The 14,742-nt window shown below is 36.8% G+C and overlaps 1 protein-coding gene across 8 annotated transcripts in view; it reads left to right on the forward strand.

The window, feature by feature from the left end:
- The window catches only part of CNKSR2 (connector enhancer of kinase suppressor of Ras 2), a 271,774-nt gene that overhangs the window by 103,134 nt on the left and 153,898 nt on the right, over positions 1-14,742 (forward strand). For all 8 annotated transcript variants that reach the window (XM_080653010.1, XM_080653014.1, XM_080653011.1 and 5 more), the window contains exons 6-7: positions 6,189-6,308; positions 14,423-14,482. In XM_080653010.1, the coding sequence (XP_080509136.1) occupies positions 6,189-6,308; positions 14,423-14,482 (180 nt within the window). The remainder of the gene's footprint in view (positions 1-6,188; positions 6,309-14,422; positions 14,483-14,742) is intronic.

The raw sequence follows: 14,742 nt of genomic DNA on the forward strand, positions 1-14,742 counted from the left end.
GATTGGAGATTAGATATGTAAGCAGGGTGAAATTTTAACAAGGGGTAAACAGAAAGAATAGGGAAAATCTAAAGCAGTAAAAGGGTAAGACAAACAGGACACTGAAAAGGGGGAGGTTAGGAAGAGAGTGATGGCCTAAAGGTAGAGTTGAGATAGAGTAAAACGATGCTAAAGGAAAGATAAAAAATAGAATGTAGAACCCTAATCCCAAAATAAAATGAAGAGAAAATAAAATGACACTTTAAAAAAAAAAAAGATAAAATAGCAGTAGTAATAATACGGATTGAAAATAAAAATGTAATCAGTAAAAAGGTAAAATCAAGTGATGAAAAAAGAAAAAAAAGTTTCTTGATTAAAAGATGCAAAAAATGAAAATTAAAAAAAAATAAAAAAATAAAAAAAATAAAAGGTAAAAATAAAATGTGGAGTAGTGAAGGTCATTCACTTCCTCTGTTTTTCTGTTTGGCACGCCTGTTTCTCAGTCCAGACAGTATTGCAGTTCCCTGCGATCCACTGCTCTTCGGTGTTGTAAGCCAGTCCTGATTTTAAGCAGGCGGTGTGTCTTAATTTCTCGTATTCCTTTATTTTTGATTACACAAGAGTCAATTTGTGATTCAGCCCCTGGGTGGCAGTGTTTCTGGATTGACTTCCGGGTCTATCTATGGCCTCTCTAGGCAGTGTTAGAGCCTTCTTTCCCTGTGGCACTCGCCACGGGCCTGTGGGAGTTGTCTGCCTCAGAGCTGACTCTCTGATGGTCACTCCCCGCTCCGATCCCCAGGTTCCAGAAAAACAACCTTCCCCTGCAGTCTCCCAGGGTGTCCCCAACTGGGTGATCCTATGTATTGGGCTTAGTAATCAGAAGCAAGGATTTGAAGAGGAAAAAGCCCAAGTGTGCGAACTCCGGGACTGCGAGTAAGCCCAGGCACCCAGGGAGCACACGGGCTGCGTGTAAGTCTGGACTGCCTGAAATTCTTAGGGTGTCCCTGCACTTCAGATCAAAATGGGTTGCTTTTTAGAGTGCCCTTCTCTTAGCAGCTCTGAGGACCCCTTTCCACAGTCACAGATCACGCCAGCCCCTACAGCCACGGATTTTTCTAGGCACAGACTTCCCTGGTCCTCCAGCTCCCGCAAAGCGCGCGTTCCTCTCTCCCGCCGGGACCAGAGACCTCACCTTATCCCAGGCGAAATCTGACCTTTCCGTGGTGGAGTGTAGAGCTTCTCTGAACCCGTGTGCTTGCGCCAGTTGGGGAGCGTTGTTCTGGGGCTCGCAGCTGTTCCTGGGGTGCCGCAGTTGTGGATTCTCAGGCTTCAGATAAGCTCCACTTTCCGGATCAAGATGGCGCAGACTCCGCGTCCAAGCCCGCAGCTCCGGGAGGGGCCTGCCTGGTGCTTTCACTTGTATGACTTATAATACTGAATTATATTATTTATTTAAAAAATAAAATAGCTGAAGCTTCATATATTCATCTAAAAAGTAAAAAGCAGTATCTTATAAATTCAGCAATAATAAACGAATGATGTTCAGAGATAATTAAATAATGCTATCTGTTGTTATGGTTAATATATTGATATAGGGTTGCTATTGAATGAACAAAATTAACAAACAAAATAGAAATAAACTCATAGATACAGAGAATAGACTGACAGCTTTTAGAGGGGAGGTTGGTTGGACAGCTGGATGGAAAAGGTGAAAGGATTAAAAAACAACAACTCATAGACACAGACAACAATATGGTGATTACCAGAGGGGGTGGGGGAGGTAGAAAAGGGTATAGGGAGGATAGTTATGGAAGGAGACTTGACTTTGGGTGAACACACAATATAATATACAGAGGATGTATTATAGAATTGTACACCTGAAACCTATATAACTTCATTAACCAATGTCACCCCAGTAAATGCAATAAAAATTTTAAAAATTAAATTAAAAATTAAAAAGTAGTATCTGATAAATTCAGCGATAATGAAAGAATGAGGTTCAGAGATAATGAAAGAATGCTACGTGTTGCTACTGGTTAATATGTTAATATAGGATTGCTGGTTTTTTAATCACCACAGTGACTAAATGTTGTTTTTACAACTCTTTCAAGTCAGTATTTATTTTATACTAAACATGTTATGCTCAGATCTTTTTTCCCTTTAGAACTTTTAGATTTGGGTGAAGCAATCATACACATATATGCAAATAGATATAAAATATAGTGCTTATATATAGAACAGAATATGAAAACTTTCCATCTCATTCTGAGAATGTGCTCTATTCATTATATTGATTCATATTTGAAATTAATATAAAAAACTGGAGAGTGAAAATCATAATACCATTAAATCCATCCTGTGACACACTTCTGTTTTAAAAGGTTCTTAATTCATAGACAACCGTGTCTGTTACTGCTATTCAATCACTAATTTTTTTTTCGTCATCTTGGGTAGATTATAACAGAATCCAGAGGGGTCATTGCAATTTTATGTTCCCATTAGTGTTATTAAAGGCATATTATTTACTAGGATTTAATTTTAGTTTTATATTATTAATTCTATTTTTAGAACTAAGATCAATAGAATGTAAAATCTTTTGGTATAAATATTGCAAAAATGGCAAAAGAATCTCCCTCATATGAGTGGTTACCGATCATCTTTTTCCTAGAGGAGCGTGGTCCTTTTGCTGCTAAAATTGCTTTAAGTTTCCCCAGACTGTCTTTCACAGTATCAGTTCTACTACTCCTTATCTAAACTGCATTCTAAATTAGAAGGCTCATCTTATATTTCATTAAACTATGTAGTTTAAACATTATATAATATCTATTTAATACAGACATGAATTTTTAACAATACAAAATGAAATTAATAAAAAACAAGTTGAGATTTAAGGATTGAAATAAGCATAATGATTAAGAATTCAATTCTTTCTTTTACCAAGGCAATAACCTTGATAGATTTTTTTAGCCTTTCTTTCAAAAATACCTACTTCAGGAAGTTGTTATAAGGAGGAAAGAGATAATGACTATGAAGTAGTTAGCATTGTGCCAGATACGTGGTAGGTGCTCCAAGTATTGATGTTAATTTGCAATAATAAAAGAATGCATTTTTCTTGTTGTATAATAGTTAATTATCTTTTTCTAAAATATACTATTAGGTAACAGTAGGTAACACTTTGTTTTAAAATGATAACAACATAGTATCACACGATTTCATTGAATGCACACATTTAATTTTTATAAGAACATGGTAAATAACTTCCCTGGAACTTTGCCATTGCAGTCTTAATGTGGTTTCCTGCAGTGGCTTGATGTATGCTGCAGTAATGAGTATAGAATTAGCATATAAAGCCAGACCATTTTATACCCCTTCTAATTGGCTTATTTAGTCAAGTGCCAAATGCTGCAATATAAAAAGGTTCTAGTGCATTATCTCTAAACAGACAGCAGGGTTCTAGTGGGGTTTCTTTTCTAAGTCTTTCTGTTATTAGTTTTCAAGATCTTTAATCTATTAAATCCTGGTAGCTTTGCTGGTAAAGTCAATGTTTTACACGTCTTTTGTATTCCCAGCAGACGAAGCATATAGCAGGTATTTGGCAAACAAAATTACTCAAGAAGAGGAATCTGAAACAATGTTTTGCAACTTAATATAATGGATTTAAATGGTATTTTCTTTTTTGTAGAAATGTTTACAGTTTAGTATTAAGGCCTTTTTTTCTACACCACTTCTAAGTGTTTCCAATGTGTGAATAGAAGGGCTACTACTGCTCATCACCAGTGTTATATGAGGCCCTGAATGTTGTAATGCACACATGTTAAGCCATTTATATACATCCATTACCTTCCTATTTATTGCTACATTGGACTCTTTTGAAATATGCTTCAATTTGTAGAAACCACAAAGGGTCCTTTATAGCATGCAAATTAGTAACCTTCAGGTTATTATGCAGTCCAAGTATCTTATATGAAAACGCTTCGGAATTAACAATGTTATATCCCCCTTGAGATTAAAAGAAAATAAGAATGAAGATGTAACCACATGTGGGAGGAAATGAATAGTTAAAAGATTTAAATATGGCCAAAAGTGTTTATCTTCCTGTCAAAGAGCAGCAATTTGAACTGCAGCCAATTTTTAAATGTAAAGTGCTGCCATTCTGTCCTTTTTCCCATGGCTGCTGCTGATATTTTCAAGAGTTAAAAACACACACCACTCCAAGACTGGATCCCAGGATGGGCTACATAATATACAAGACCCTGTGCAAAATGAAAATGTCAGGCCCCTTGTTCAAAAACAAGAATTCCAGGATGGCAACAGCACAGCATAATGCTAAGTACGGTACCTTGTGTGACTTCCCCATAGGCTTCCCTGTTTGGGTGGGAAAAGGAGATGTTCCTGTTGGCACTTTGGTTAGCAGCTCTTCAAGGTAATTTGTATCTGCAAGCACTGAGACTTGAGCCTGAGAGAGAGCGAGCTGTGAACTCTCCATCATGACCATGAAGTGTGATTACTGGTCATTGTAAGCTGGTCAACAAGGTCATGGGATTAAGAATAATGACATCATTCATCCCAGGAGTAAGGATTGAGCCCTTGGAGGGTAGAGAAAGCAATAGGGGGGATAAAAGCATTTATTTAGTGTCTTCTTTTGATAGCAGGGCTCTTTTTTTAAATATACACTATCCTGATTTGTCATGTAAACCATAGAAAGTAATTTGTAATACCCCATTTTTCATATGAGGAAACTGAGCCTCAAGGATATAAAATAACCTTCTCATGGTCACACAGCAAATAATTAGCAATGTGGGTAACACCTTAATCAATAAAGAAATTTTAAAAAAATAGCAATGTGGTGATTGTCCACATCTGTCTTTAAGCCCAGATTCTCTACTGTGCCAGCTAATGTTTGTCTTTAGGGACTGATAGCCACAATAAAAGCGCAGCCTTGAAAAGCAGATGCAAAAAGCAGGAGTGCAAACAAGAAGGGAAATTTAGCCTGGCTGTTCCTGTCTTGTGAAGAAGCTGAGCCCTGCACAGACTGAGACCATGGTCCAAGTACAGAATGCAGTAATGACAGAAAGAAGAAACTGTCTTCCTTACAGTGGGTAATGCAGTGGTTACAGAACAAATGTAACATGTTGGAGATGGATAGAAGATAACATCTTGATTGTTACAAAGAAAAGCACCTCCTACAGTAGGTCAAAAAAACAAAAAACCCTGAAATGATGGACACCAGGCTTCTTTAAGTACATTGAGTGTCTGTGAAGCATATAAGGGCCAGCATAATTTAGAATAGTATATTCCAAGATTCATTCACTAACGTTCCACTTTCTTCATGAGTTTAGATGTCCAAGTCTTAATCATACCATTATGGATATCTTATTTTTAAATCTATTGTTATTCTTATCAGTATGACTGGATTTCTCCTAACTAAAGCACTAGCTTTCTTTCCTGCAAGCCACTCTACTCATTGTTAAATCTCATTTGCTCTTCAGTTTATTCAACTCATATTTATTGATTACCTTATATGTTCTAGGATCTGTCTATCTGATGTGGGTGGCAGGTGGGAGTGGGGGGAGGAAGTGAAGTCAGAAATGAGTAAGACACGGTTCCTGTTCAAGAGGGCTTCAGAATGTAGTTATCATACAATTTTAGACTGTTCAAAGGATGCTGAGAATGCAGGATTGAAGGAGTGCCAAACTTTGCCTGGAGGTGGTGGGAAACTTTATACAAAGGTAACCTTGAACAGGAAAGTCTAGATAAATAAGTAGGAGGCGTTCATCAAGTGGATTTGCAAGATTCATCTTCCTTGTGCCTTGGCTAAATTTTTTTTAACTATTCTGATCGTAATATAAAATACATAAATGTTTTTAAATTATTTAACTCAATTCAATCCGATGGTTGTTATAAAGTTATTGGATTGTTTAGAAACAACCATTTTATTTTAGGTCTGATGAATCAAATAATGGAACTAAAATATAATAATACCTCTGTTGCATATTTTGATGTATAGTTCTTGTATCCATAATTTAGAATATAAGTGTGTTGTGTGCATGTATTTTTTCGCCTGAATACCTTTTTATATAGATTTAATGGAATAAAATGCCAAGTACTGTTACTGTTTTAGTTTTCCTTGTAAAAAAGTTATAACAAAAAGTGATTAATGTGTTACTTACAACATTTGTTTATCATATATATATTTTTTTTTCTTTCAGTGTAAAACTCTCTCTGGAGTCTGTGACCACATCATATCCCTGTCTTCAGATCCTCTGGTTTCACAGTCAGCCCACCTGGAAGTGATTCAGCTGGCAAACATCAAACCAAGTGAAGGGCTGGTAAGAGATACCATGTTTTTCAAAGCCACCATCCATCAGCGGACAGCTAAAGATGTGGGCAAAGCAGCTTCTGAATATGGAAATCCATGAATTTTAACACATTTGAACATTTTGGTAATTTTTTCTAAAGGAGCTAAGGTAGTGGTAGTTTGTCATAAAAAGTTTTATAAAGATAAATGAAAATCAAAGAAAAGTAAACATGGGGATTTCTGAATTACCCTGTTTACTTTGGTAATAATTTAGCTTTTATTGCATTTTTTCACCTCCTACCAAAGTTCCGTCGGTTTAAAGGAAGTTTAAATTAAGAGTTTTATAAAAACCACACTGTCACACCCATGCAAATGGGTGGTTTTTTTTTTGTTTTGCTTTGATTCGTTCTGCTTTTAATAGGTCTCTCTTCCCTTAGGGGGGTAAACTAAACAAATGTGATATTCTTTATCACTCACATCCATTATTTCCTATAAGGATGAGTAAGAAGATGGATCTTGCCAAAACTAGGCTAACATCCATGAGATGCATTTTTTTATTATATAATAACTAGAGGCCTGATGCATGAAATTCGTGCAAGAGTAGGCCTTCCTTCCCCCAGCTGCCGGCACCGGCTTCCCTCTGGCACCCTGGACCCAGGCTTCCCTCGCAGCCCCAGCTAGGTCCAGAAGGTCATCTGGAAGGACGTCCGGTCTAAGTAGCATATTACACTTTTATTATTATAGATAAAGGTAGTCTTCTATATTTTGCTCACCTGGTTTAAAAGTGTATTGTTTCTAAATGTAACCCAAGAGAGAGCTCTTCATTAAATCTTCAGAAAGAAAGCATATACAATTAATATTAATGAGACAGAGACAATGGACAACTACAAAAGGTCTGCTGCCAGTTACAAGACAAAAAAAAAAAAAAAAAAAAAAAAAAAAAAAAACACAAGAAGCTGGCTGGAGAACCTCTTACCTATAGATAAATTTTCCAAGGGTACATACAATAAATGATATTTTAGAAAATAGATATCTTGGAAATTAGCATTAATAATTTAATTCAGAATATATATTATTAAAGATCTTTAAGAAGCTTTAATTTTTATGTGGTGTTGCTTCTTTAATTAAATATGTATGTATACAACTCTTTCAGAGGGCAAACCCTTCATTGGCCACCAATGATTTTTCAGTTTGAAGCCTTCTCTTCTATAGAGTGACTTTCCTTCTGATATTTGGAAATTTACTTTTGGATAATAATAGTTCCTCAGGCTTATGTGGATTTTATTGGTGTTTTCCTGGGATGATGGAAAGCAGCATATCAAACATAGCCAGCAAGCATGTCATCATTGTAACCTATAAGTGTTATATCTAACTTTAATTAGTTTTAAGAGATTATTTGGAACATTTATACACTTTTTTGAAGTATTACTTATGATTTTAAATTCTTACTATTCCTTTTTTAAATAATTTCTTTATTAAGGTATTACATATGTGTCCTTATTCCCCCATTACCCCCACCTCCCATTCATGCCCCCACGCCCTGTTGTCTGTGTCCATTGATTAGGCTTACATGCATGCATATAAGTCCTTTGGTTGATCTTAGGCCAGTTTTATTTAAAGCATCTTTCAACCTATAGTATTAAAGATTTTTCTTTCTACAACTCCCTTTTCAGTTGTTATGAAGGAAAAGAAGCTGTCTAAATGTGATTTGTAGAGTGGGAAATTATGAACTAACTAGTGGCCCAGTGCATGAGTTCGTGCACCTTGAAAGGAACTATGGGCCACAAGGCTGCTGTAGGCACAGGGGCAGTTCTCAGCCCATCCTCTGCACCCCTGCTCGGCCCCTCCCACTACGGCCTCCACATTCCCCTGTCGGCAGCCCTGCTGCCGCCACCGCTCCCACATGGTGACAGCACCAGCCTGTTTGCACCTGCTGACAGCGCAAAAGGATTGGAGCCAGCACCAGCAGCAGGTGCAAGCAGTGGCTGCTGCCCTAATCGCCCCTCAGGAGCAGGGGGAAGTGGAGAAGCCCTCAGGGGCAATCAGGGCCGGCAGCTGCCCACATCCGCTGATAGCACCAAGTGATCAGGAACGGCCCCTGGCGTTGCTGGCATTGGGTGAAGGCAGCGGCTCCAGCACCGGCAGCAGGTGTGAGCACCCGGTGGTACAATGGCATGCAGGAGCAAAGAATTTTCAGTAATCACCAGAGGCTCGCCCCGCCTTGTTCTGGCACCCCTGCTCACCTGCTCCACCATCCCACCGCAGCCAATGCCTGTTATGTTCCGCACGCTGCCAACCTGCTGCCAGTGCCTATGTTCTGTGCACCCTCTGGTAGTTAGCGCACATCATAGTGATCGGTTGTTTAGTTGTTCTGCCGTTGGGTCTATTTGCATATTAGGGTTTTATATAGAGAGATTATGTTAGACTAGGAATCATGATGCATGGATACAAATCACTTACATAAATATTGCTGTGAGTGTGATCTGGGAGATGTGGAGGAGTAGATTTAACTTCCTTGGCCTTGGTCTATTCATCTGTAGAATTTTGGGAGCAGAAAGGGTACACTAGATCATCTTTAAAGCTCTCTCTAGTTCTATGACCCTGCAGTTCTAAAGATGGTATTGTTCTGAGAACAGAGCCTGATTATTTTCCTCTAATTTCTACTGAAATCATGGGGGATGGGGGGAAATAGCTACATGAAGTGAGTCAACAGAATGCTAATTAATGGACTTTAGGAAATCTTGACTTTTTAAAATGAAGTTATAGCTCTGGACAGGCTTTCTATTTTTTGAATTTTAAAGAGGTACATCCAGGTCTGCTTTTGGGAATAGTCATAAACATATAAAGCCAAGAAACGGATTCAGTTAAATAGTCTGGGAAAGAGCTAGAAGATAAAAAAGAAGAAATGTGTTTAACATTTACCAGGTATTTTCCTTACAACTCTATACAGTAGGTGTTATTCTTCTTGTTTAGCAAATGAGAAAATGGAATCACAGATCTTCTCCACTTTACCCTGTGTCACATATCGGTAACATACAATAGAAGCAGGGTTTCCATCCACGTAAATTTAAATGAAGTACATCTGAATAAAGCTTATTCCATTATCCCATATATAAACTTGGGCTTGCTAAAGGGGGGATGTGAAGAGTTTAGGAGGATGACTTTAAAGCTGGACCTATCTAAAGTGACTCTTTTTTAAAGGACAGTCAGAAGCACTTCATTGGGAAGATATTTCAGATGGAAAAAAAGAAAAAACTAAAATGTTGAATATTCATAAGAGTTAACTACAAAACTATTTCCTATTGTTTATGTTAAAGGGGAGATGACTAAATATTTCACATGATCTCATTTTTGAAATTAGCAACTTTTAATTAAGTTTACTCAGTCACATTTGAATAAATAGATTTGAGGGTTTTGGTAACATTTAGCTTGTGCTTAGCCATAGGAAGTGTATAAATGGTAAATGAAGGAAAGAAATAGAAAGCGGTGGGAGAATATCAAGTTTTAATGAAGTTTAATTAGCTTAGAAACATCTGCTGAAGGTCTTCTGCCAGTTTCAAAATAAAGGCAGAAGGTAGCTGCTTTGTTCTTTCACTGATAAACTGGATAGATTGTTCATCAGCTCTCTACCTAATTAGTCAAATCTCCTAGGATTTCTTAGATTTGAGAGTCCTGAGCATTACAAGGAATGGTGGGAAACATGTTTATTTATGATTTTAAAATATGGAACTAGTTTCTGAAATGCTTCTAATCAACAATCAGCAGAAAATTAAAGAAGGAAATGACACCTAAATTTATCTAAACTAGATTAGAGCCAACAGCTGGATTGAAGAGAAAATAAAGGGTGTTATGGGCCGGGGTCATCTTTGGGGAAGCCTTGGCCTCAGAGAGTTCTTTTGCTATTTAGGCACTTGGACTTTCTCCATATATGCCTTATTTCGTTGACTTGATTGTGAGGTTTCTTTGGCTTCTATTGGTTAACCAATGCTTGGGGATATAGTGAAGCAAATGTCATTTTGGCAAGCCAAGCAGGAGACAGGGAGCTGTTCAAGTAAGCTCCAGAATTAATTAATTGTGTGTGTGTGTGTGTGTGTGTGTGTGTGTGTGTGTGTGTGTATTTGGGGGGGGGGAATGAAGATTTTCATTAAATGAAAACAGATTTGTCTCAGTTCCAGAAAAGAGCCATTTGAATTACTTTTTCTTGCTATTTCACCCTTTCTCAGAGGTGAACAAGTGATCATATGTAGTTTTTGAATCTACATTAATCACAAGTTGATTAGTTCAAAGCTCATCCAAGCAACTTGTTTCTTCTCTTTCTTTTGGTGCCTCATTTTTGGCCATTTTGTCTCATTGGTACTCCCAGAGAGAGATCAAAAGGATGAAGTTAGTTTTGATTTTTAAAAGCAGTTACAAAAAATGGTTTATTGAAGTTAGAAGTGAAAGTATTATATAAAACAAAATATCTTCGTTATTTGTAGCATTTTAAAAATGTGCTTTATTTCCATTCTCTTTCTCATAACTATGAAGTTGCTAGAATTGAAATCTGTGTACATAGTTAGATCTTTATTTAAGCATTTAAACGTTTTTATCCATCTGAAAAAATTAGTTTTAGTATAAATTATATAACACTTAATTATGCATAAATAATGATGAAAGCCTCTTCCTATAACTAATAGATACTTGCTTTAGCTTACAATTGCAATTTTTAATTTCCTGATATGCACAATAATTACACATAGATTTTATCTCCAGAGCCATAACTAGATTATCTCCATGAGTTTTTATTATCCCAATAAGTATAATGACTTTTTCTAAACATTTATCTTAGGACTAGAGGCCCAGTGCACGAAATTCATGCACGGGGGTGGGGGGGTTTGTCCCTCAGCCCAGCCTGCATCCTCTCCAATCTGGGACCCCTCGAGGGATGTCCGACTGCCCATTTAACTATAAATGGGCAGTCGGACATCCCTCTCACAATCCAGGACTGCCGGCTCCCAACTGCTCGCCTGCCTGCCTTCCTGATTGCCCCTAACCACTTCTGCCTGCCAGCCTGATCACCCCCTAACCACTCCCCTGCCAGCCTGTTTGCCCCTAACTGCCTTCCCCTGCAGGCCTGGTCACCCCTAACTGCCCTCCCCTGCAGGCCTGGTCACCCCTAACTGCCCTCCCCTGCAGGCCTGGTCACCCCTAACTTCCCTCCCCTGCAGGCCTGTGTCCCCCACAACTGCCCTCCCTTGCAGGCCTGGTCCCTCCCAACTGCCGTCCCCTGCAGGCCTGATCGCCCCTAACTGCCCTCCCCTGCAGGCCTGTGTCCCCCCCAACTGCCCTCCCTTGCAGGCCTGGTCCCTCCCAACTGCCCTCCCCTACTGGCCTGATCGCCCACAACTGCCCTTCCTTGCAGGCCTGGTTCCTCCCAAGTGCCCTCCCCTGCTGGCCATCTTGTGGTGGCCATCTTGTGTCCACATGGGGGCAGGATCTTTGACCACATGGGGGAAGCCATCTTGTGTGTTGGAGTGATGCTCAATTTGCATATTACTCTTTTATTAGATAGGATACTAGATTTTATGATCTAATTATTTATGAGATTATTTAGAGCTCTTGTCAACACACTAATTCATAATCAATAATGCACAGTGTTGAAAGAAGTATGGAGAGAAACATATTCAACTTTACCTTACAGTTGTCATAAGAGACGGGTGATTAAAGTAAATTTGTAAAATATCATATTCAGTTACTCTTTATAACCACATTGCACATAATACATGTGTGCTGATCATATATGCATAACCCATAGACACAGACAACAGTGAGGTGATGGCCAGTGGGAAATGGGGGTGGGGGCTGGGTGGAGGTGGTCAAAGTGTTGGGGGAAATGGGGACATCTGTAACAGTGTCAACAATAAAAATAAAGTTAAAAAAGAGTTCTTAGTATTTAAGAATAAATGTTGAACAGTTCATGTTTGACTTTAATATCTATAGTTGTCAAATATTATATTCTGGTAAGAAAAGTGAAGGTGTACAACTGTCCTAACTGTTAATCAATAAATCAGGAGCCTAGTGTTGAGAATATGGTATGGAGTCAGAATGCCTGGGCTTAAAAAACTGACTTCACCACCTTGGGCAGATTCCTCATCCTCAAAATCTGCTATGAAATGAATGTCGAATACTTAAAACAGTCCCTGGCACATTTTAACAAGATATTTAACAAATAATGAGTGATGGTTGTTTTGTATGTCCAAGCAATATATATTGGGTTTTTTCACTGTCTTTTTTCACTTTATCTTCTCACAATCCCTCTATTAAAAAAAAAAAAAACTAAAACCAAATTTAGTGTTTAGCTCTTACAAATATACTTTAAGATCCTTTATTAAATATGTGATTTTGTTAATTCTCAGGGGAGGGGGGGAATAACTATAAGAATCGTGTCCTCTCCTCTGCTGAGTTCTATAATAGCACCCTTATATTTACCTTCCAATATATAATGGAATAAATAACTTCAGAAGTATGTTTTACACTTGTCACCAATGTAAGCATGAATATTACCATATGGTCATAGTCAAGGACTACTAGCCAATTTCTTAATTAATTTCTATTTGTACTTGTGTTGAGGTTAGTAATTTATTTTATATAATGAAGAACTTTCATTTAAGAAACTAGAGTTCACAGGTAAGTAAACATCTTTTAAAATTACATTCATTTTGTTTCACATTGGAGAGCCAGGCTCAGCCATTTTTGGAACCGTTACCAACATTTTGAACACAATGAGATTATTGAAATTACTTTTCAGAAATAAAATCTACATGGTGACTTCTTAGTAATTCCATACCATCAACTTTACTGCTTCTTGTTTTTATTTCTTACATATTATCAATGAAAACACATGTATATTTAGGCCTTTAGATATATAACTAGCATAAAGGTATGGGAAATTAACATTATATTTCAGACTTTAAGTTTATTAAAATTGGTATTTTCTTTGAAATCATTATTTTGCAATGCAAAGCACTTTTATATGTAATGCTCAGGTAAATTTTCCCCAAAAAGCATTTAAAGTAACGGAATCTTCCTTAGAAAGGAAACAAACCATTCACTGAATAATCTATTTTTTTCTGATTTACTTAAATAAAAATATTTTAAAATTGAAAATATGAATACTTTCTTGTGATATTTTTTCCTTTAAAGTCCTATCAGTGTCCATAATTTAAAGTTTTTGTTTGCTCTAAAAGCTTATACAATTTCAGGATTTCTGAATATTCTTTAATTTTAATGAAGCTTTTTCAAAAATGACTTTATTTAAATGGAAAATGGAATACCATCCTTTTTATTGGGAGAAGTGGTTGCCACACATTACCTCTTAATTATTAATATAGAGATGATTTGATGTAATTATTAAAATGGCATCAATAAGAAATAAAGGCAGAAAATGCAGGATACCACAAAAGAGCAGGAGAAAAAAAGTTGATCTTACAAGTATTTCATCACTCTTCTGTCTCATTAGTTATAGTTGAAGTGGCTCTGTAGAAGCCTGCTTTTTATTGTGTAATATGTATCAATTATAATATGCTAATAACATACCAATGTTTGAATTTTTCATTGTAACTTTTATTTTGCCACAAAACATATAATACAGATTTGGGGGGAATGAGGTGTGCTCTTTCTTCAGGGTATTGCATTATGATACTACATTTTACAAGTTTTATAGGCAGTTCACTTAGCAAGTAGTTATTTGATTAAGCTGTGTATAGCTTTTTGGAGGGCAAACATTAGAAGTCAGCACATTCAGATAGGAGTTTCTTACCAGTTTAAAGACAGCATTATTGAATCATGGATTCATTCCTGGGGCATGTGGCAATTTTAATTTGATAGGGTGGTCAATAGTATTGTAATAACTATGTATGGTATCAGGTGTGTACTGAAAATATCAGGGGGAACACTTTGTAAGGTATATCATTGTCTAACTGCTATGATGTACACCTGAAACTAATACAAAATAATATTGAATATAAATTGTAATTGAAATATAAAATTTTTAAAATTTTTCAACAAAATAATAATTTGACAGAGTAATTTTTGTAAATGAGATTATGATATACTTGGAAATATTCCAGTTGCTTCACTGTTTTTCTGATGCTGTCTTTTTCTTAGGGTATGTATATTAAATCAACGTATGATGGCCTCCATGTAATTACTGGAACTACAGAAAATGTAAGTATTGTAACATTTCAAAGGTTTGGTTTTTCCTTGTATTGTTAAACAACTTATATGTCTCACATAATTACATTTGACTTTTGAGGGCATGAACTAATTAGGAGACAAAACTGAAAAGACATTGAGTTAGTAATATCTTTGGGAGAATTTCAGTCAGTTTATTTAGTTTAGAATAGCTATTTACTTAAAGTAAACCAGATGTTTTCTGTTTGCAGCCAGAGATTTGTCTTTGTTAATAAGTATTTTCTGGCTCATGA

This window comes from Plecotus auritus (assembly GCF_963455305.1).
Source record: "Plecotus auritus genome assembly, chromosome: X".
Taxonomy (NCBI): domain Eukaryota; kingdom Metazoa; phylum Chordata; class Mammalia; order Chiroptera; family Vespertilionidae; genus Plecotus; species Plecotus auritus.